Here is a 23,720-nt window from a genome sequence, read left to right on the forward strand (position 1 = left end):
TCTTCCAAGTGGCTTGTCAGAAATAAGGGATCACCAAAGAAATGCATTCACTTCTTTTATTCATAAGATGGGTATTTTTGTTTACATCTTATGCACAGCAGATACAGAGACAAACATGTTTCTAAACCACAAACTAAATTCGTCCTCTTCCAATCCTGCTTCGCTTTTTCAAAACAGCCCCCCTCAAAAGTTTGTAGTCCAGTTTCACATTCTGAAAGATCATTTCACAGCAATCTCATTTTAGCAGAAGGGCACATGCCATGTTCAGAATACTTGCATTTATTTTTGGACAAACACCCCCACTTCCCAGTCAACAAATTGCACTTTTCTTCCTCTAAAACTATTCCAACAGGATTACAGGAACAAAAATTACCACCAAAAACAAAAGACAACTAAACATTCAACGTATACGTGTTCATTTAGTTGCACAAAAACGCATATACACACACATTACACAAAAAGTACAAAAATACTTGTACTTTATTCTGGCCAAATAATGACAATGATATGATCACGGGAACGGGATTGTCAGAACGAGAAGACGCCTTCACAAGGTCCATGCGAGACAAGCCACTGAACAAAAAGCCAAGCTTTGACAGAGCTAAGGCCAAGGAGCTACAGGAACACAAGGTTTTGCTGCTCAGACCAAAGGAAAGAGGCAACACTAAGAAAATTAGGATACACAGAACTGTTCTAAATTCATGCCAAAAAGACTTGAACATGCAACGTCTTCACACTTCTGAGGGTAGTTGTAAGCCACATTGTGACTCCTACAACTTTGCGGTGTTTTTTTTTTCCCCCCCCTCAGCAACGATGAGCCATGGAGCTTTGACTAGCTTGCAAAAGGTTCTATCAAGTGCTAAGATGTACCGCAAAAAAAGGGGGCACAAGAGATTGTCAACAGCAAGATGTTTTTTTCTACTCTGACTCCCCCCTCAAAAAGACAATTGGCAAGGATATAAATACTGATTCTAATGCACATTTGTCCATTAAATAAACCTGATTAAATTAATGAGCTAGGCAAACCTCACTTCAACTGGACAAAGGTGTGGTTTCCGGGTGCCTGCAGAAAACAAAAACATGTTAGCCCAAAGTAACACTTTGCATGTTCACTACACACACGTCTACAGTTTAGCACTGATACATTTGCCCTGGGTAGTCTTTAAGACATAATTTGTTTTGTAATAAAAAAACTTAAATGTGGAAAAAAAATCTAGCAACATGAATAAAAAAATATTGAAAACTAAAGGCCCAAACTGGTTTGTATTTCTATTAGACTTTCTATTCTTTTAACACCAGCCTGTTTTAGCTCTTGTTCTAATATGAATTGACATTTTGCGATCAATTTCTTTGTTACCGTCGACAAGCTTGTACGTGATTATTAGTCACAGAGAGGCGGATCGTGAAATCTGAACAGGGTTTAACAAAAGGTCACTCACCAAGTATCTAACAAAACTGGCGGGACTTCCATCCAGGCTGGGAAGTGTCTGAGGGAGTTGGGTACCAGCGCATCTAAAGGAACAGTCATGACAAAAATGAGGTGATTCAAAACTTGGATCTAAGGGTTTATTTTTCTTTGAAAGTCAAGTAATTGGCTTATCAGAAATGTCTTGTTTGGTTACAACATAAGCACAATTCTGAAAAATCAGATTGCAGTTAGACGGCACCCTTCCCCTCTTAACTTTTTCGAATGCACTCATTTTGGCTACATTAAGTCAGGAGTATTTGACCAAGTAAATAGCAAGCATTCCTCGGCCTCAAGTGGCCAGCACAAGGGACCAAGTCATTGTGCTTTGTGATGTAGCATTCCCTCCCTTGTGCTCAAATAATTAAATGGAATCGGCAAACAATGAATTTGAAATGACTCAGATGGCTTAAAAAAAATCTTGTACCATTTGAGTCATTTCAAATTCATTGTTTTTTTAAGCCTTCTTAGACACTGCCAGCAAAGCAGGGAGCTTAGAATTTTTAGGAAAATGTTAGACTTAAATTAAAGCACCTATGACTGAGACAGGTGAAACAAGCTCAGTACTACGTACTTCAACACTAAAGCAGATCCCTTTGATTTAACAGAGCAATGTCAGAAAGGTCCTCATTGATACTGGGAAATACGTAACGAAAGTGAACATTTTACATCAGGAAGTGTGCAAGATAGAAGAGAGACACACACCGGTTGGTCCCTCACCTGGGCGTGGAGGGCTGCGGCAGCGGCGGCCGCCGCGGGATAAGTGAAGGCCGCATGAGGGAGGCCAGGGGTCAGTTCTGCTGTGTACAGTGGGTAAGGGGTCCACGCGTCCGGAGAGGCTGGGATCAGTGCTGCGCCTGTCAGGTCATCTGAGGGTGTAAACGGCACACGTTAAAATGTCAATGCAGCAGGCCTGGAAAATTGACATTGTTTTTACAACCACTCTAAGTGGCCTGTCACCCATCTTACGAGTGAAAAACCCCGTTTCACCAAATGCAAAAGAAACACGTTTGTTCACTACCATGTCTAAAACCATTTAGATGACTGTTGAGAACGTTAATTCATCGGAAAAGCAAAGCGGCTAAAGAATTGAGATGCATGCATGTGCAGGGTGTGTTAGATTTGTTAAACACTCTTTAATATCAGTACTGCCATGACAACACTGGCCAAGTGAGAGGGAACGGGAGCCTAGAGGGTGCAGCCGTACGTACAACTTACATGGGTCCCGTGCAATGAAGTGTGCTCCTAGAGCAGGGTGGATATTTGTGGGGTTCGGTGTGGCCATCAGCTTACTCTTTGCCATCTTCGTGTTGGCTTTAGCAAACTCTAAGCGCAGGGTCTGAGGGCTTTCGGGGTCAAAACGGATACCCTGAAGGAGAAACGGAGGGGGGGACATTGGATCGTAAGGGAGGTGGGCTGAGATTGCGGGGCTTTAGTTGACTCTCGCGCCATCTCCTTTCCTACAACCATGTTTCAATACTTCGGATGCATCCTTCCGATATCCCGTGAGCCCGGCCGGCACTGTTCTGCTCTCACATGGAGAATGCAGCCAATATTCTTCCTGACTGCACCCAGTTAAGCAGAACAGTTGAGGACGTCAGGACATGCTGAAGGATACAACCTAAAAGTATTTGCAAACTCTTTCATCTCTCTTTCCTCAGAATGAAACCATGAACTCGCGTGACTGGACAAAATCCAGCCACAGGAAGTCAGGAGGAGAAGGAGAGATGAGGAAAGGGCCGACGACAAGACCAAGTGGCATCGTAGGGGTGGTTTTACCTTGCTTGTGTTTTTGTGCCCTAAGCGCTGTGCCCACATGCAAGTGAGAAGTCTTTTGAGTGTGTTTGTGTGTGCGCCATCTGCTGTGTCTAGGAGGTGATGCTCATAAGGAAGGCTAGGCTATGACTGTGTATGTGTGTTAGACACTGCCGTCGTGGCCTATGAGTGACAAAAATAAAGTTACTCTACTGAAGATGTGTTCAAATAACACTAAACGTGGCTAAAGAACAAGTATAGTAAAGCAGTGATATGCAAAATTAGGAAAAGCTACACCAGACTAAAAATGGATGTGTATCAAGGTCAAAGTAAACTACCGTAATGCTACAGGATTCTCCCATCTTTCCAAAAAAGTCCCTGCCATTGAATTATGAAAAGACAGAGAGAGTTGACTTGTTGGAAAACGGATGGGAAAGGACCTTCAAAACACTCCCGTCTCGTCTTACATTTGTTTAAACAACAAAAATCAATCATTGAAAAGAGACCGTAATAAATCAGAATACTTGCATTTAGAGCATTTTTTGCAGCTTCGGCTCCAGAGCGACTGTCAAATGTTACAAACCCGACAGGCTGGAAGACAAAAAAATACTGAGGGCGTCAAGCACATTTATTTGACAGAACTAAATCAAATAGGAAAGGGAATTGACACAGACCTGACAAATGACTAATCCTCCACTAACATTACCAAAAGAGTCGGAGCGCTTTTTTTTTTTAACCATCATCAGATGGAGACTCACCTGTTTTGATGTTAACTTAATCAGTGACCCTTCATAACCCTGCAGAGAAGAAAGACAGCCAATTATCCATCGTGGAGTCACATGCAAGGAATTCAGGCATGAAGGAAGAGACCTGCTTCTGTCAGCTGGAGATCAGTTTGCAGCCAGCATGGCTCCCGTTGCATTTCTTATGCAAACATTAAGACTACTTATTTGAAAAATGTAAGCCTTGACTGGCGTTCCTATGGGGGGAATTTTTTTAATTTGTTGCAGAAAATTCTTGACAGAGCATAGTTGTACCGGATATTTTTGGAAAGCAAAAAGTTGTCCGAAACCTCATAAGAAAAGCATACAAGGAGCCTGCAGCCAGTCGACAGGCACACGGCAACAATGTCAGAGGAGCTACTGTAACAAAACTTAAGCCATTTTGCAATTCGGTTGAGGAAACTATTTCCCTTTCCAGTGAGCAAGTTGGGTCACACACAGGGTTGGTCGGTCGGTCAGTGACGAGGATTACTCATTTACACATTCCGCAGGATCATCCATGTGCGAGGGATACCACTTCCAATTTGGTTAGTTAGGACACAAGTGGGAGGGCTGTTTTGGAACCGGCTGAACACAGCCGTGGATGAACAATGATGCGGCCTCATTTCCATATATGCAAATATTTGGACTCATTACTAGGGAGATCGTTTGATTCCAGCCTGAACAAATCGTGTTAGAGTGCACATCTAGATCAGTGTTTCCCAACCTTTGGACCAAGGCATTCATTTTACGTTATTAAAAAACGCAAACAATACAAAAATAATAGGGCAATTGCTACTGAATATTTTTTATTTATACGGTCCTTTATTTGGTATTGCTTAGTGATAAAAATGATGAACAATTAAATAGCACACAAAAAGGATTAACATAGAATATTTGAACCACTCAAAGGTAAAAAGTGAATCTATACAATTACTTTATGTTTAAATCGATTCAATTTAACAGATTGCTGAAATATTTGCAGCAACTTATTGTGTTGGATGAATTAACAAAGATAGCGTCACTTCTGATCTCACCATGCAGGTCAGGAATCATTGATCTAGAATGATGAAACTAAAAGATGTAACTAACTAACCAACTAACTTAATTGGTTAAGACAAATCACCATTTTCTTTATTTAGCTGAATCTTATTTCACAGGTTTACTACTACAAACATTCGACATACCTTGAATGGCCTGAAGAGAAGGTACAGTTCCCGTGGTTTGATATCAACTGGTAGGCCGCTGACAAACAGTGTTCGTACCTGAAATTTGGAGTCAGTTAAAAAGCAAGATGAGACTTCACGTACGGATTAAACCTGAAAAATTCGCACGAGAATACCTTCAGACAACTTGGAACTTTATATTTCCTCTTAAGAACGTTTGTCACTTAATGAGCCAAAATCAAATCTGTTAACCTCTCATAGTAGCATGTCAATACATCTATAGCTGCTAAAAACGGCAATTGTACCGCTCCAGTTTCAAAGAGGCCCTTACTGAAAAAAGGGTTTTTTACAGCATGTTTACACACATCTCTTGACAATATTGGAAGTTACTTTTGGATTACCATTCCTCTAACCGGACAATCAGAAACTTAAATACAAAGTGCTGTTCACTTCAACAAGCAGGTCACCCATGACTCAACCCTTAGAGAAAGAACACTCATTGTGATGTCCCTAAATGAGCAAAAACCAAACAAGGCTCCCATCCTGCTGGGCGTGCACAGCTCATTGAAGGCCGATGCCAAGTGAAGCCCAGAGTGGCTGTGGAAACAAACAGTGCGCGGGGCCCATTAGTTCTCAGCTGGTGGGGAGGTTTCTGCTACAATGGGGCCGCCAGAGGAACAGCGCTGGACAACAGTTCGCAGCGTGACACCATTTCCTTCCTCTGACCCCTACCCTGCCACTGCTCGGCCATTTTTCAGGTGCCGCAGCACCAATTTCCTCCTAGGAAACAACTAAAAACATGCCTGAGCAGCTGGCATTACAACTCAGGATGAATTAAGACAGTGAAACAGCCATTGCTTTAGAATATTTAGGTAAACCAGAATGCATCCTCATCTTACATTTGTTTAACAAATAAAAAAATTCAACACAATATTTGTGAAAGCTACCTCCTTTTTCCCTTGATCTATGGGAGTCACAATTAAGCACACAAACTGGTAGATGAACAAAAAAAAAAAAGGGGGGGGGGGGGTCGCGAACAAAAGGGCCGATGCAGCGCTCCCCTTCTGCTCGTCTTCATTAGTCCAAACTATGAATCAATTGTTGCTGGCAGCAGGAACAAATCTTCCTATAGTCACAGTAGTCGCGACAGTTTTGAATTTTTTTTTTTCTAAATCCTTAATACTGATAAGGATTGAGACGCCGTTTACCCATTAAAAGTCACTATAAGAGCTGCTCTAAAACGCACGCTTATAAATTATGTTTCAATTTTTAAGTTATGTCAAATACGGATTTAAAGTTAATCGTTTCGATTTCATACAATTTTGAAAAGCAGCGCTCAGTTCAAGAAAAGAAAACCTTAAAATTCCGGAGATATCTATCGACTTGGTTTAATGAACAGACAAAGTGAGGGGAAAAGGTGAACCTGACCTCCTCCTCCATGGAGACATTGTTGTTGGGCTCTGGGTCCGTCTTGAGGCTCATGTTGAAGATGCTGCCGCGGCGCCGAGTGCGTTCTGGCCGGGTGAGAGTGGCCCAAAGTGGGTTGCGGCTCCTTTTGACAGTCCGGTGAAGCTCGCACAACTCGAAGTGGCGTGGTGCGGGGGTGAAGGAGTTGACCGTTAGTTTTCTTCTTCAGAACAGCTTCGATTCGAAATGGACGAATGTTTGTTCCCCTCCCTAAAATAAGTTAAGGGAAGGGGGAGAAAAAAAGGGAGTGACGGAAAAGTAAGCAGTCGCGCTAAACTAAAGGTGAGACGGTGGATTTGTGCTCCGTGTGTGAGGGTGAAAGACGGGGAAAAGAAGTGCAAGTAAAACGCTGAAAGCCTCTCCGGTCACATCAATGCCCTCAGTTGTGGGACTACATTTGAACAGGAGGAACAAGTCAACTTTTCTCCTCCTCCCGCTCCTCAATTAGGTCATCAATTATGTGTGTGTGCGGGGACGCAATCAGACTGTAGACGCGCCTCAGCTGTGCCATCAGCCCCCACTGCCTCGCCTCGCCCCGCCCTCGTCGGCGTTCCCTCACCCGCTCAGCCAATAGGCTGGCAGCGTTGACACTGCCACTTTATTAGGGACACAAACAATTTCTTGGGGATTTTTTAAGATCTCTTTTGACAATAACAAAGTCTTACCTCAGAATAATAGAACAAGCGCACCCGTAGATTGAATAAAAAACAGTGTAAAATATTATTTTTATTGCATGACTTCATTTTAGTTAAAGTGCACGCAGTGGTGAATTTAAAGGTAGCATTTTTGTGTGTGTAAAAGTTAACATGGCATTTTAGTGTCCTGTACATGGAGGAAAAATACAACATTGGTCACAACTGGCTTATATATTCATCTGGCTCTTAGTTTGTCCAATTATTAATGTATCCTAATTGTGATTTCAAGACGTATTGTTCTTTTTGTTATTCTATTATTTTGGACTATTTATGATTCATAGCAATGAAAATATAGAGGAATATATTGATATTATACGTTTAGATAATACACAATACAGTATGGTGTGCACTTTTTTTTTTATTATCTGCGCTGTTTCAGAATACAGGACGTGTGCTTCATACGTATGTGAATTCCAAATTGAAACGCCTGATAATACAAATGTTATGCACAGTGCCTTTCCGAGCAGCTATATTAAAAATAATAAAATTACCCTGTATTCCATGAATAGATATTTGTGTCTTACTTAATAAATATAGAGAATGCTCTCTGTACATTCGTCCAAATATTTTCCCAAATGTATTTTATGCGTTCTCGTTCACATGTTCGTTCTCTGACTCATAAAACACAACACGCCGATTGAGCTGTCATTCTTTTAGTTCCTGAAGGATAACAACAATGCTGTTTTACACGAGGAGAAAAGGGCCTGTTTGTGAAGTGACGCGCGCGGCCGTGGACTTGGACCTGGACATGTGCCCGACCGGCATGCAGTGTGTTTCCTCCCAACGATCAGCTCGAAAAGGCCAGACAGCTTCCGGACTTTGTGTAGAAACAATCAGACCTGCAGGACGAGGAGGGGCCGTTGAAGGGACGCATAGTGTTGCTGGCCTTCTGCAAGCATCTCGTCTAAAAATAGGCAAAAGTCCTCATGGATTTAATGTTGTCGATGTGGACGAGTGCGTGCGTGTCTACGTGAGGCAGCTCAAATGAGAAGCCATTCATCACACGTTTTGCAACAAAACCTCGGTGAAAGATATGCTGTATGTCTAAAATAATTTTGGGGCGCTTTTTATGTCGTGTTTAACATTTGTTCATCCGATGCAATATTTGTATAAGATGGTGCAAATCATGCTCCTTCTTTGGTATGCCGTCTGTGCAACTGCATTCTAACATACTGAAGGGTGTTTCTAATGTTTTTTTTCTTTTCTTATTTAACTGGGTTGACGTTCCCAGACATACAACACTTTGAGATTATGTCACTACTTACCATTTTTTACATTGTTAATTATTATGAGAAATCATTATTAACAGGATCTTAATCAACTACCAGCCAAAATAATGCCCCCTCTCAAAAAACAGTCACAACATGGGGGGGGGGGGGGGGGGGGGTGAGTTTGGCCAAATGATTTCTCATTATTATTGCATTAATAATAATTAATATTTAAGGAAATTGAAGAAAGGCAGGTCAGGTCACGAGTTGGAGACAAGACCAAACAAAAACTCCAAAAGGTGATCTTGAGTGTTACAATATTACTTTCTATTGCTATTGAATGAGAGACTGTGTGCAAACCTTTAAATGGCAGTGTAGCTGAGTATCATTCATTGCTTTGAAGAAATGTGTTATTTCAAAAGTGTGTAATCTACATGCATCTAGCTCGACTCTTTCATTTTAACATTACTTACGTTTACATTTACGTTTAAGCCTTTAAAGTCATTGCAATGTAGGGCTTCACTCAGTTTCATTATAATAATTTACATTTTAATTCTGACCTCATATTCTTTGTTTGGTTGTCTAAAAAGAAACTGAATCCAAGGTATGTGTACAGAAGAAAACTCAGAGAAATGGTCTGCAGCTGGCAGCTGTATTGTTTAAAAATGGGAGGGAACGACATCTATTACGCTCTGTTTGTCATTGCAGCAACACTCGCAGCGTATGAAAAATTCAATCTGCTGCAGCACGATCATTAATTTATTCAGCAAGTACAACTTTTACATGGTGGAAGTTTTAACGTGAACCAAGGCCACCAAGGCAAGTAAGACGAATAAAAAGTTGAAGCCGACTGGTGCGTTTTACATAATAAAATGATCTCATTTTATAAATTTGACAGTAAAATCACAACACGACTCTTTTGAACATTGGCAATTCGATATGACTATATTGTATGAATGTGCGTGTGCGCGTGTGTGTCTTTTAGCACCTTTAATGATAAAGACTTCAAATGCTACTCAATCGAGTTGGCTTGTCCGTGGCAGTGGACAAAAAACAGCATGGCGGCTGGCCAGTATGCAGCCATGGCTCCTGGATTTTTTTTTTCTCTCCCAGGGCTAAAGGGGACCTGCGCCGATACATAGAGGAGCTGAGGAAATTAATTACTTAATTAATAACTATATTTGAGAATATCAAATAAAATGCTAGAGGGGTTGAACCGTGTCTAGATAGATTTCTGACCGTGGGTTAGCACCCCCTCGCCCTGGTGTTGCACCGTATCAGCCAGTATGTGGAAACATGTTCTCATTTGCAAAGACAAACTTTTAAATACCTTTTAAACGTTCACTGTTTCTCCAACCATGATATTTTCATATGACGCAACAATGGCAATGGTCCGTAATACATGTGAATACTATTTTTTTTTTTTTAATACATCACATATTACACACATATTCTCTAAATTTTGTGTTGGATGAAATTTTCCACTGTCTTCTTTCTGCTAGTCTATTGAGATAATGTACACTATTAAGAAAAATGAATCAGTGCTATCTTTATCTCATGTACAGAGTGTTTAGGACGAGTGTTTAAAAGGCATCAGTAAAGTGCTGAAACTTTTTTTTTGTCAGCGACCTTGGGTAAATGTTGTTTTATGTTTGTGCACTCGGTGCACTTACTATATGTTTTATTTATGCGCCTTTTCACTCACATTTTGATGAGCCAGTTGACGTCATTGAGGGCAAAAGTCTGTGGTTTGTTGGCTCTAGCGCTTTGCACGCTCAAGACCTCCACAATAGAAACCATAGGAACATTTTAGAGATGGCATTATGTACATAATAATTGCAGTACATTGTTGTTGTTTTTTAAGTACATGACAGCATTAGGTCTATCTCTGAGATAAGATCTATATAAAAATGTTGTATTTACAAAAGTAATAAATCTCATTTTTGTTTGATACTATCGGAGGAGTATTCATTTCACAATATTGTTTATTACTTCCTAGTAAGTTACAATAAAATTGTGGCTGGTAAGCAATACATGTCATACTTTTTAAACAAGATCTGGTGTACATTTTGGATGAATATTTCAATGCTTATTGAGGAAGATGCCCTACTACTTAAAGGGAAATTACTTAAATTACCACCCAGGCTAAGATACGTAAATTTCCATTGGTCAAACGTAAAAGCAAATCATGAAAGCGTCTCAAAACTTACTATAAAAGAGGGAAGATTCAGTGTCAAAAATACATTTAGAGGAATAAATAACTTTTGATTAATAGTTGCCTGTCTAGTGTAGTTAGCACATTGCCTTTTGAAGAAAACCCAACAAAAACAAAGTGAAATCATGTAACATAAATGCCCTCCATTGTATCCGCTGGCTTATCAAATGACTGCAGGAGCATTAAATCACGTTGTTGCCCCCCCCCCCCCCCCTCCACACACACACCCATCCTCCCCACACCACCACTATCACCTCCTCTCGAGCCAAACACGTAAGAGAAGCCAACAGTGAACATTTTGAGAAGCTCGGTATAGGGCTCATGTTTTATTTGTGAGAAGCGGGTCCATTGTCCCATAAGTCACCTCACACAGCACTCTTCCTCTTCACGCCACACTGAGCTTGTCGCACTGAGTTAGAGTCACACGCTGCTAAAGCACTTAGCTTGTGTTCCCCGCGTCCTCTGTGGTAGGGCCAAACATCCATTTGGAGGCCCTGGGAAACTTTGAAGCTTTTCACCCCAACATGGAGCGAGGGAGGCCTGGGACACATTAATGACATTGGGCCAATAGCTGTGCTGATAAGTCTCCTTCCTCGTGAATACATTAAAGCTGAACAGGAGACACATGTAAGGCTCTGAGATGAAACAATCTGATCGCTCAGATTCCTTCCTCTGACTGCTGATTCGAAGAAAGGCTTTTGGGTGCCACGTTTTATCAGGCTGCCATCGAGGCATAACTTGTCACACCTCTAGCAAGCAGCAAGGACAGAAGAAGGGTGACTTTTGCCTGAAATCAATGAACCTCACACTCCATTAATGACTTGTGCACCAAAATTCCGAGGTGGTTATTTCTGTGTGTAAAATGCAAGACAGTGATGTCTGTAAAAATACTTCGTTTGGCTGGTAACCTGTTTAGGGTGATTCAGGGTTCCTCTCGCCATATGTCAGCTGGGTTAGTCCCCAGCTCACCTGTGAAACGAAGAAGGACAGACGCTATAAAAAATGGAGGGAGGTTATCATCACATTCGACAAAGTGAAGTTAATGCAATGCATTACACTTTGCTACATGACACATACGCCTATGACAAACTAGCATCAGATAAGTTCCACTTTAGTGTGACACTTTTGGTAAAGAATGGCGACCAAGTGTGCAATGTTGACTAAGACTTGCCTCCTCTTAATAATACTTAATATGCCGTATCTTATATCAGTCTGGAAACACAACAACAAACTTGAAGTGAAGTCGAGGATGTGAGTTGTAGAGTGCCAGAAAGGAGTTCGAGAAATATTAAACGGCCTTACTACAGGTGAGATTGCACATCACGGATGATGTAAACCAGCAAATATGAGCAAGCTGTGCTTGCGTTCAGCACGTTAGGATGAATCATTCGGGGAGAAAACAAGCAACTCACACATATATTCCATTTATCATTGACTAGCGAGACCTTTCAGACACACACTGACAACAAAAGGGTAAGAATACAATTTTTTTTTTTTTACTGAGGCAAGAAAACAACAAAACGTGGATCACTAACATGATTGTATGTTTCAAACTTTTTGCAAACTTGCCATAAAAGCACTTTCCCAAACACATTTTCTTGGCTTTGGAGAAATTAAAATGAGGAATGCGCTTGTCCTTGATCTTGTAACTTGTGGAACATAATAAACATTCAAGCATTTCCTTTGTTTGGAAACATTCCCACCACTCAGAGCTATTTAAGAGGAAATGCTGCAGATAGGATCCACTGGGACCATCTATTTCTCGAGTGGAAATTTGTAGCTCCGCTGAGATTTACCACAACATGGGAAAAATGTACATATAAATGTCACCTGTTTTAAAAGACCGAAATCAATCCTCACAACAAAAATGTGAGCTGTGCCATCTCTTTATCTCATAAAATGACTGTGAACTTGGTGAAAATAAACCCACTCACTACATCCTTCCGAGGCAAAACAGCCTCCACTTCCTGTTTATTTATGTAATATAGGACACAGGGGGTTGTTCCGTTTCAAGCAAAGGGCAGCAGATTCCCAGCTAGCAGACACTGGAGGGATGTGAGACTGCTGTAGACTTCTCTAGGGGACGTTCGGTGGGTGGGAAAACACAAAATGAGAGAAAACAACATAATGATGCAGAGGAGGAGGGAAGGAGCATAATTACCCCGGGAAATGCTCATGTAACTGTGGGCCAGATTAGATGCCACAGTAATCTGATACATTAGCAATTTGGAGACCAAAGAATATTTTTGCATTTGTATTTGAGTTTAAATTCATTTGTCCGTAGATTGCTTGATAGACACATTTGCATTTCTCTCCTTGTTTTACTAGCCCTCTGTACATTAAAAAAATATATATATATATATATTGTTCTTTGTATAATGACTGTACAGTTTTTGTGAATTTGGTTTGTTTTGACCAAATTGGATCTAAAAATTGAACAAAAATGTTGAAATATGTTTCTCTAATCAATGGATCTAATCAAAATAACTCTACTCTCTTCCCTGAATGAAGCAAATATCTGATCCAGAGACGGATCATCCACAGGGATGGCCAATGTTCTACCAGGAAATCTCAGGTGCAGGAAGTGCGGCACCACTGACAAATTAACGTTGGACTGGGTCTGCAGGCCCTCAAGACTCAAGCAAATCTCACTGATGTTTGGACACTTGGGCTCAGCGGACGGGATGTGCACACGTTCAGTTGTTTGCGCAGAAGCTGTGGAATGTAAACACACCCGCCACCCACTTGTAAACACAACGCTTCATAACAACTGTGTTAAAAAAGGTTTGTTGCCTAATCAACATCAGCCGAATACTTTGAAAGGCTAATGTTAAATTCCACAACTTCACATAGCCAAACTTGACGTAATGACTTGGATGCAAATCAAAAATAGCGTCATCAGCCAGCTGCTCTTTTTACATGACGGATTTAGTAAATGAAGCCTATTTAAGTTTTGTCAACACAAACTGGGCCCTTGTGTGGTGCTCGCCTAACATGAAGATATATGCGTACGCACATCGACAGCACAGAATTCATTCTCAGCAGAGATAAATGATTGATCCTGACAGAGCGTGATTAATTTAACAGTTTGTTTATATTTTCTCATCAGTACAAGTCTCGGCCACGCTGTTACACAATGAACACAATTTACCTGTCTTGTTCAACCAAGAATTGCATTTCCCTTTGTATTTAGTGTCCAATCCTATGTCTTCTGTGTATATATATATATAAAAAAATCCCCAGTGGTAGCACCCCACAATCTTCCTTGCGTTTTACCAGCTCAAGATGAGACTGAAGGGAGATGATCTCATGGGTTTTTAGTCCAAAGCAAAAATAGTAATTGAGCTAACACTATGTATATTTTTGGAAGCAATAGATTGATATAGATAGATAGACAGAGTCCACACTAACATTTACATTGCACCTCAGTAAATCTTTGCAAGGTAAATCTCCTAATGGCACAGAGTATCAATCATAGGACTCCAAACTAAACATGTTAATCGCACATTCTTCTCTTCCATTTGGAGCAGCACAGAGCGAAGGCATGGTTCTCATCCAATGTACAATAACAAGGCACTTAATAGCAGCGAGACGTTAGGTAGGCCATTCAGAGACACTAAATCAGTACGCGCCATGTAAACACCGGGATTTTGCTCCACTCGCTCATCCAAAAAGTTGACTTTGTGGCATTTGTAATTGATTACAGTATAGTGAGGAGCATAGAGAATGATCTACTTGGATTATAAAACCATTTTGCCTGTTTAATAGTAAAGTAAAATAGCCTTTCTCTTACTTTTGCAGTCTTTGGTCCATCTCAAGTAGCATTGTTCTTTCAAATGTCCTGTTTCGAGAATTAATCTTTACGTACAAAATGTTAATGTTTAATCCGTATGGACTTTTCCCACGAGATGATTCTCGTTGAAAACTGCTCCACACGAGTCTTATTAGATATTAAATGACAGAGCAATATGTTCGCCGTGAAAATTGTATGTTCTTTTCAACTAGATTTAAACTGACATTGAATGCAAACAAATTGTTTATGAAAAGGTGGGAAAATATGTGGTTGGATTTGCAAGACAGAAGTAGGAGAGCAGAAGCAGTGAGCAGAACTAATTTCATCAAATATTAACCTTGGTTAGAGACCGGCTTGAAAATCTTAGAGGTCCAGTGGGATTTCCCTGCAGTGAGACTTCTCCAAGAAAGCTTCACAATGATGGATGACATCATTTTCAAATGTAAAGATGTAATTAATTGTATTTTTTTCACCACAAGCCCTAAATGAAAAAAGAAGAACCTGAGAAGAGAAGAATGGCTGAGATTAGTTAGCAGTAGTCACTTGTAATACAAGTTGAATGAACAGGTTTGTGACAATTAAAAAAGGAGACGTTAGAGGATCCCTCATCAAAATTAGGGTGTGCTTGAAGAGTTTTTCACATTTTACTGCTGATTGCTATTGACTTATTTCCGCCTGTACTTGAATGTTGTACTTGAATGACAGCTGTTACTGTTGCCTTAAAATGTTTCTTGCCTGTAAAGTAAAAGGACTGTGCAAGGAATTATTCCACATTGGGAAATGTTTAGAAAAATTCAAAGTTTGAATTTGACCTGCAGCATGGCAGAAATTGCAGTCAACCTTAAAGATACCACTGGACATAAACGATTTCCTTGAAACGTCAAAGGCCCTTTTATATTTTGGGGGAAATCTGGATAAATATAAATACATCAATAAACCTGGAAAAAAAAAAAGCTTGATAACTAACAAGGGACGAACGAGAACATAAATCGTCTTCGCTCCTCGTTATAATTTTCTGTGTTTCAAATGAGTTGGTCACAAGTCCACAGACTTCCGTTCCACAAGCCAAGTCCCGGGAGCCAAGTCCTAAAAGCTTGAGACAATGCTGCCCTCCATATTGGAACTCTCTGCTGGGGAACCCCCACTCACCCATCCTGTGCGACAGCTGGAGATGCAGGCCACGATAAAGCATGTGCACGTGACCATATATGGTTTAAAATATGTTACAGGTCTGGGGGTGAAAATGGACTGTCCATGTTACTAAGGTTAGCCCCAAAAAGTTTCTAAGAGAAACTTTTGGTCACCGCCCACATCCATTGTCTCAACTGGAGCATCCTCTTCTACTCCATTTGGATAAAACTCCCCCCTCAAAGCCAATCTGCTGCAATTTTGATAAAACATGAACTTTGAAAACAGCGGGTGGCATTTAAATTATGCAACCGTTGACATCCTCTTAGGAGCTAAAGTAGAGTTTGGCTGACTTGTCAGAGGGAACGGACCATGACAGGCCTGAGCGAGGGGGAGGGGGTGGAGTGGTGATCATGCATTATGAATGGTGCTAAGTTGGCCTCAGATGCTGCAGCGGAGTGAAAGTGATGGAAAGCGATAGAGTAGTGCCAGCCTATTGGCTGCCTGCAGGTAATGCAATTCACCCTTCTCCGTCAAAAAATAAAAAAAATGTTGTCTCTCCATATACGCTCCACCCATTACCGGCCTCGTTTCGCACCCCGGGACCTGTTGTCAGCCTAAAACATTCACTCTCCCAAATAAAACCTGTGCAGTTGTTTGCAACACCAAAGGAGTATACCGAGGATGACTAAAATATTTTAAAAGACTGCACTTTGGCATTTCAATTTGGGTAGGGTTTGTCCGACACTTTAAAATTTTTATTTCAACATATGTATCGTTTTTTTTACAATCGCCTTGCACAAATATAGAACCACATAGTTGTCTTAAGGAGGGCAGAGTATCAATCCAAATGTAGAGCATGAAGAAGCGTACTGTAGAAAAAAAACTGTGAAAAGGAAGTCTGCTAGTTTTTATGGTTATAGTAGATAAGGAAGCAGCCTGGAAGCAGTGGAGACCAAATTAGTGTGTTGTAACAGATTAGGTATGCTGAAAAAAATCATGCCGTTTCATATTATTGGTCCAAAAAATGTGTTACTGTATCTTATCAAGCACTTTATAATTTTGTCATGACACCATTCTTTAGACATCCTTGCTTCTGTAATGGTTTCACCCTTTCTATAAAGTCAAACCAGTTTGACACTACTTAGAACTCACTTCAGCTTTTTTCTTTCTATTGTTGGTTAGAATTTTTGATTAACCTCAAATGCATGTTTTTGGAATGTGGAAGAAAGCCACACAACATGGAAAGTCCAAACAGGGAGGCCTGAGCCGAGATTTGAACCCAAAACCTCTTGACTGTGAGGCAGAGGTTTATCTCCATGCAAGTTTCTGATGCATCTTTCTTCACCTTGTGAACTCATTCGCCTTGACCGGCTGTCCACATCGACTGCTTTAAGTATTCCTATCAACTTATGTCAATGGGCTTTTGTCTTTGTTATCAGTGAGTTGTGCAAGCACGCTGCAGTCATGCAACTCAAAGTGATTCATATTTTTTCTCTGCTCTGAAAAGTCACACAAGATTTGATGAAATGATGAAACCACCTAGTCTTGCTTCACTTGGCACCTTAGTTTTACTGTATAAGTATATAGACTTTTTGAATGATCTCATGCACTTCATCAAGCGAATATACTGATAAAGGTGCTCCATTTTGTTATAGTACTTGGAATTTCATATAATTATGTACTGTATCTGCGCATCTATTCATTTTCTGTAGCATTTTCATGGGTGGGCTACCTGCCACGACCGGGATTTGAACAATAATTTCTGTGTCCAATGTCAGCAGTGCTACTTATTGAGCCATTAGGGTTTAGGCCATCACCAGCACGTTACATTAAATTTACTTAACTTCGGCTTATGAGCCCAAAATGGCATCTATCTTCAGCCCAATTGTCACCCCAATCTGCTTGGTCAAAATAATTATCCCTTCTTGAGGGTTGATTGACGAAGACAAAAAATGTGGTGCAGAGGTCAGGGTAAATAGATTTTGGGGGGAGAGGAGTGGAAGTCAATTGAGAAGAGTAGGCGTTTGATGACGGAGATGTTCCATGGGTTGCCAGTCACTGTTTTTGAATGTGTGTGGAAAAAAGCTACTTTATGTTCAAACCTAGTCATGGTTGGCCTCCACAATTTGAAGGTAAATCAGGTTGGTGGGTGAGTGAGTGAGGCTAGGTTATGAGAAAGGAAAGCCAGTCCCCAATGGTGACTCCAAGCCAGTGAGGGATGAAAAATCCCTCTACTAATTCAATGTCAGAAACTGAAGATACTGTTTTATATTATCTTGTCGGACATGGTGCCTTATAATTTACAAGACCGTTTGTTTTGAAACAATAAGGGTCATGATATTGCGAGTATAATGTAATATAACCATGATGTAATGAATAGAGGGCTCTATAATTGCAACATTAAAACCACAGAACATTAAGATCCCTGCACGATTGCAGTTTGAATGAATGTCACTATGTCGTGCTATTTTGTATCCAAAGAAATATTAAATCTAGATAAAAAAAACGTTAATTACACCAACACGGAGTAAGTACCACCAAAGCCTGCCAACACAAAGACAAGCCTCATATACTGTCCTTAACAGGCCATATGAGCACGGCTTGGTAAGTACTGTTTACAAAAATTCAGCTCCATTTATGGTGAAGTCAGCCAGTGATGTCTTTCAAGCAATTGCAGGCTGCTCGCAAAACGACTGTCATGGATGAGAAGACTGCATAAGGGCTCGTTCCCCTGTAAGGTCAGTCAGTTCTTTACAATCCACTGAGTGAATAGAATTGTACAACGGTGGGAAGTGTGCAGTAAAGTGCACGCCGAGAGGGAGCAACACGCAAATTCTTTAAGTTTGACTGACCTCAAATAAATACAACTTATATGGAATCTATTTGGACTGTCCACTTTTTGCACATAATGTCTGTATGTATATAGATAGCAGCAGTTCATGGTTTGTAAAAACAATCCAAGTGGTCCAACGACTTTGAGAGTGACTCTCCAATGTTTATAAGTCAAGTTTGCTTGTTGACCTTAAAATGTTCCATGGATGAGATGAGTGAGTCACAGGAAAAGTTAACTCTGTAATTTAAAGACACAGCTTTGTTTTGTTTACTGTTACAGTTATTGATAATAGTTTCTCAGTCACCATTATCTATTGCTATGACAACATTTTTTTTTTTTTTTTTTTTTACTTTCTTTGCAAAGTTTCTTTAGTATTTGTAAAAATGATGATGTCCCAATGAGGCAGTTAGTACAACCGAATTATTTCAGTGTAAAATTGCGGTGCATACTCATTTAATACTTAAAAAAAGACATCACCATTACACCTCATTAAGTGCAACTATTGAGATAAAAACCATGCTTTGACTGGTTTGTCCTTGCTTTCAATTCATACTGTGCGCTAGTGTGTTCGCATTGGCGCCACGCGATCAAATAGAGAACAAAGGTGTATAAGCTCATCCGCAACTTAAACGAAGATGGAAATGGCTGGCTGTTGTGTCGTAAAATTCCTGCTTGCACTGTGCTCTCTCAGGATAAATGTCATCCCTAAACTATTTATATCTACGAATGAATCAAGATAGGAGGGAAAAACAACAATTGTCATTTTTAGCCTTGTTTTCTAAGTGTCTTTCTCCTGCGAGTCTAAATAGGAGATGGCCAGATGATCGTGTTGCATTGAGGGGGCACTCCCACTCGTTCCTGTCTGCCTTGTCCCCATTCCTCCCCCTTCGCTTTCATTTTGCTTCCTCGCAGTTCCAGTGAGACAACATACTGCCTGCCGCTTGTTTGGATAAGTTAATGCTGAGATGTCAGCCTTGATTCTGATGTATACCACCTGTCTTGGCCTCTGTCTGACCTCGCTCTCCAGCTCCCCCCCCCCGCAGACATTCCAACACTTTTTTGGAGGGCTCTGTGTTTACAATACAACAGGCAGCCCCGTGTTTCAAATCTGCATGTACAGTGGCCGGTCTTCCTGAAGAAGAGGAGCCTGTAAAAGAGCAAGCGTTCCCAAAAATGAAAGTCAGCGTGAGTGTTATGTTTTTACACAATCTGTCTGAAATAGCAAAGGACGGGGTGGTCTGTACCGAGGGGGTCACTCACTACATGCCAAGATCCTCCCACTCAAGCTCATGTGAACACCATGACCTCACTGCCTGCGGGCTTTTAATGAATTAGTGATGTTGATTTACAGGCCGTGAAAGACCTCAAAGCAAAGATTGGCGTCAAATAAAGGCAAGTTTTCAACTAAAGTCGTCACCTCAGAGTTATGCCAGGTGTTAATGGCTTTACTACATCAAATTAGAGTTTACACTCACTGAAATGTTCATTTCATCACATGACAGGCCGATGTGAGTGAAACTTGCACATACCATGTGTATAACAACAATGAGAACTTGGTTTGGTTTTAATACATTTGAATATGGAAACTTCATTCTACAGGCAAGAAAGTTGGTCAACTATCCAGTTCATCGTTTTCATCTTTTAAAATTTGCTGAACTTTGAACACTGAAAATAAGCAATATTGTTTTGATTACAAATGACTAATGATTTTACATGAGGCACGTTAATATTCCTAAATGCACTATATAAGCATTAATTATTAAAAAGGGTCTTTCTCCATTGTCTATTTACATGCAGAAAGATATTTCAGAAATGACATGACAACAACGTGGACCTGATCCTTTTCAACATAATGACTAAACACTATCGCCATCATGTGGTAACTAGAGTCCACGACACATTAGAAAGAAATTATTCGACCTGTGTTCTGAAAAGCGTTAACCAGTGACGTTCACTGAAAAGATTTGAACGAATCGTTCACTCACTTGCCAACACTAATATACACCAGTTTAACTACGGAAATTAATTAATATAGCCATAGTTTTTGAACACTTAAACAGCGACATAGAGACAGAGAGCAGTTCAGTCTAACTGCATAGCCTGTCAACATAGGCAGCCGTGTGATTACGTAATCCTCAGAGGAGGCTCGACAGGACGTTGGCTCCTCCGAGCGAATCGTCTTCGGCTTTAAAATAACTATAAAAATTCAGCGGCTTTGGTTCGGAATGATACAAAATTATTGAAATGAAAAGGACTTTATAATAAAAACAATTGAATTTGGTTTTTCCCTTTTCATGATGGCAGCGCAGGCGTAGCCTCCTCTGACCGCACGTCCCTGCTTGTATTTCAAGTCAACTATATTTTATTTTCTTCTTCTATTTTGCTTTGAGCAACATGGAGATTAGGAACATTTTCCACTAAAGCTACATTGTCCTCCTGTATTGAAACAGGTGCTTTTTCGGACATTTATCAAGTAAAGAATACATGACCGCAATTTCCAAACTTTTAATGTAAAAGACAAAACAATACAAGGTTCTCTGACATGATGGAATGTCATATGGTTCATTTATCCTTTTCCTTCTGCTCCTTTTCCTTTTTATCTTTCTCAGCCTTGGCCTCCTCAGCCTCGTGTTTTTTGATCAGCTCCTCTACCTCTTTCTGTTTCAGCACCTTGATCTTTGTTTTGCCGTCCTCCCGTGTTAGGGTGGCGATCTCCACTGAAATAGGAGCGCAATCACACCAAATGTGAAATGTTTGCGGGGAAACCTTAAATGGTGTATATTTTAGGTGTGGGTGGTTTGCGCTCACCTTTCTCTGCAGAAAGCTTGCTGACATCCATAGTTTTGTTTAGAACTTTGACGGCTAGTGCCAAAGCTGAGGAGAGGGTCATTTCTCCTTCTTTGTAGTCTTGCTTCAACATGGAAACTGCAGCCTGAGTGATATAAATGCAGAAAGATGTGTACAAAATCTCAAAAAGGACTCTTCTGTTCTGAGACAGATGGCAGTTGAAAATTTTGCAGTAATTACAGCGCTGTTGTTGCCGATGCATGTTGCCTTCCAGCCGCCATAGTTGCCACTGGGGTCACTTTGGTACAACTGGAAGCCGTAGTGTTTGTCCCAGCCTATGTACAAGAGCGACACTCCAAACGGCCTCTTGCCTGTAAATGGAAACCAAAATAAATCTATTCATAAAGACACTGCTATCTGAGCATACTGTGTACATGCCAGGTACATGTACAAAAATTGTTAGTCATTTTCCCTCCTTATGTGTGGGGTCACTCGCATGTTAAAAATCAGAAACTGTGTACAATAATCTGCAAGTATTGGTGTGAGGTAAGGAAAGAAGGAGTAAGTGACACCCCATACCCTTAAAGATGTTCACAATTCCCTGTTATAATAGCTCAAACTTTGAAAATATCACAAACTATGACCCCCTAAAAATAATTAAATACCATTTCATAATCCAACATTACATTTAAAACTAAATGCAAATCGACTCTCTGACATGAATCCTTATTTATTTATATTTGATGTAATTCAAGGACATTTTATATAGACTGTAAGCAAAGAGTAAATTCCACAGGAAAAAAGGTGAATTTCTGATAATTGCACCACTATTATGTGAGGGATTACAGTTGTCCCACTAAGATTTACATGGGTTCATTTGCAGATGTATTAACAAGTTGTGCGATTACAGACCCTCCAATCAAACCCAATGCAGTCTTCATAAAGATCTGACCATAGTTCCTACCTCCAAACTGGGTGTAAGCCTGCTTGATGTCACACAGTGCTGTCACCAACTGCTCACAAGGGATTGGCTCCTGGTACTGCAATAAATACCTGAAGAGAGAGAAAAAAGGCCTGAAAACAATGTCGAAGACTTAAGAGATGGAACGTTTGCGACCATCAACATAAGCCTAACCTCTGTGCAATTAGACGCAGTTCATTTGTCAGCACATTAGCATCTGATGTGATACCAGCGACACTACAAGCCATGTCTCTGGAAAAAGCACACACACAAATGGGAATAACGATGCCGACACTTTATCCGTGAACTTTCACAGTGGTGAGCAACTCATGCACTCACTCATTGAGCTTGTAGATCTTCTCAGAGAAAAAGACCTCATCCAACAGTTTGTGGATGTTGCGTCTCTCTGCTGCTAGCAGCACCCCATCGTTTGCCAGAATGCCGAGACACGTTCCGGCATGGCCGATTGCTTCCATTGCATATTCCACCTGATACAGGCGGCCTTGAATGCGGAAATTTAATTGAAAAATAAATCATACAGATTCAACACCGCAGCTTTGCAAAAATCCAAGGGATGAACTTACTACCCACCACAATGCACCAAAACTATTATTAACAAACACAAAGAAATGACACTTGCCTTCAGGAGAAAATATGGTTGTACGGGAATCATATCTGCGAGACTAAACATCATGCAGTAACAGAAATTATTAGACAAACATACAAAACAACTAATATAAACCATAATGATGTAACTTACCATTTCTTCGTCAGCTAATAACTACCCTGCGGATAAGAAATTGAAGGTTAGAACAAGTCAGGTTAGAAACGGTCAGAGTCACGAGAAGTGATGAATACAAATAGTAACAAATAAAATGGTAAGAGAACGTGATCAGTAATAACATTATACAAATTGCTGTAGCAATTTATTAACTGTTTTGAATCCCGCCACATTTGTTATTTACCTAAGTAAGGACTTCACTGATCTTTTGACACGCATTTATATAGCGCAATGATGAACTACCGTGTCTCCGTGTGACAACCAGCTAACAGAATGAATCTGCAATATCGAAGCTAAGCTAACTGGCATGCTACTTCATAATAAAAGAGTACGAAGAAGACAGTCAAACATTCAGACTCTAGACACACAGTCGAAAGCAAAGTTATTAACGCTACTGACAACGTATGTTTGTAGTACCTTCGATGGAAAAGCGTAAGTTGTTGTAGTACCCAACGAAGAGAATTCTTGTACTTTCTGTTTGGGGTTCTTCTTCGCGTGGAGCACCGGTGTCGGAGTTGCCGCTACGTTGGAACAGTGGCCTAAACAGCGCCACCTACCTGTGGGGGGACATCCAGAGGTCCTTGGTTAACGATGGAGTTCCAACGAATTCGTACGGACGTCGAAACGCGCCATAGTCGATATATTTAAACGTTATTTTACTCAGTCACCTATGTGCATAACAACATAGGAATGACAAAGAAA

The 23,720-nt window shown here is 40.5% G+C and overlaps 2 protein-coding genes across 3 annotated transcripts; both read right to left on the bottom strand.

Annotated features, from left to right (window-relative positions):
* Positions 1-42: 42 nt before the first annotated feature.
* LOC133152620 (RNA-binding protein, mRNA-processing factor 2a) lies at positions 43-7,114 on the bottom strand. 2 transcript variants are annotated; one of them, XM_061276366.1, is made up of 8 exons: positions 6,576-7,114; positions 5,169-5,246; positions 3,979-4,017; positions 3,749-3,811; positions 2,684-2,834; positions 2,186-2,334; positions 1,440-1,512; positions 43-1,063 (listed from the first exon to the last, which is right to left on the bottom strand). In XM_061276366.1, the coding sequence occupies exons 1-7, from the start codon at positions 6,627-6,629 to the stop codon at positions 1,447-1,449; spliced, it is 600 nt and encodes a 199-aa protein (XP_061132350.1). In that variant the 5' UTR covers positions 6,630-7,114; the 3' UTR covers positions 43-1,063; positions 1,440-1,446. The 2 variants fall into 2 exon arrangements, with proteins under 2 accessions (XP_061132350.1, XP_061132349.1); XM_061276365.1 differs by having other exon boundaries at positions 2,171-2,334.
* Positions 7,115-20,978: 13,864 nt separating this feature from the next.
* Positions 20,979-23,571, bottom strand: psma4 (proteasome 20S subunit alpha 4). The gene is made up of 9 exons (XM_061276996.1): positions 23,436-23,571; positions 22,998-23,023; positions 22,878-22,920; positions 22,577-22,739; positions 22,412-22,489; positions 22,241-22,329; positions 21,517-21,647; positions 21,298-21,421; positions 20,979-21,206 (listed from the first exon to the last, which is right to left on the bottom strand). Exons 2-9 carry the CDS (start codon positions 22,998-23,000, stop codon positions 21,052-21,054), a joined length of 786 nt encoding a protein of 261 aa, XP_061132980.1. The 5' UTR covers positions 23,001-23,023; positions 23,436-23,571; the 3' UTR covers positions 20,979-21,051.
* Positions 23,572-23,720: the final 149 nt, after the last annotated feature.

The sequence above is a fragment of the Syngnathus typhle genome, linkage group LG4 (assembly GCF_033458585.1).
Source record: "Syngnathus typhle isolate RoL2023-S1 ecotype Sweden linkage group LG4, RoL_Styp_1.0, whole genome shotgun sequence".
In the NCBI taxonomy this organism is placed as follows: Eukaryota; Metazoa; Chordata; class Actinopteri; order Syngnathiformes; family Syngnathidae; genus Syngnathus; species Syngnathus typhle.

Bases quoted from the DNA above. Each gene is read 5' to 3' on its own strand.
- psma4 (XM_061276996.1), bottom strand. The intron at 22,490-22,576 runs GTGAGTGCATGA...TGCTTTTTCCAG, and splicing joins AAGATCTACAAGCTCAATGA to AGACATGGCTTGTAGTGTCG. The intron at 21,648-22,240 runs GTAGGAACTATG...TTCCATTTACAG, and splicing joins GGCTTACACCCAGTTTGGAG to GCAAGAGGCCGTTTGGAGTG.
- LOC133152620 (XM_061276365.1), bottom strand. From the start codon at position 6,629: ATGAGCCTCAAGACGGACCCAGAGCCCAACAACAATGTCTCCATGGAG. The intron at 4,018-5,168 runs GTATGTCGAATG...TCTTCTCTGCAG, and splicing joins TTCTCTTCAGGCCATTCAAG to GGTTATGAAGGGTCACTGAT. The intron at 3,812-3,978 runs GTGAGTCTCCAT...TTTGTCTTCCAG, and splicing joins TTAAGTTAACATCAAAACAG to CCTGTCGGGTTTGTAACATT.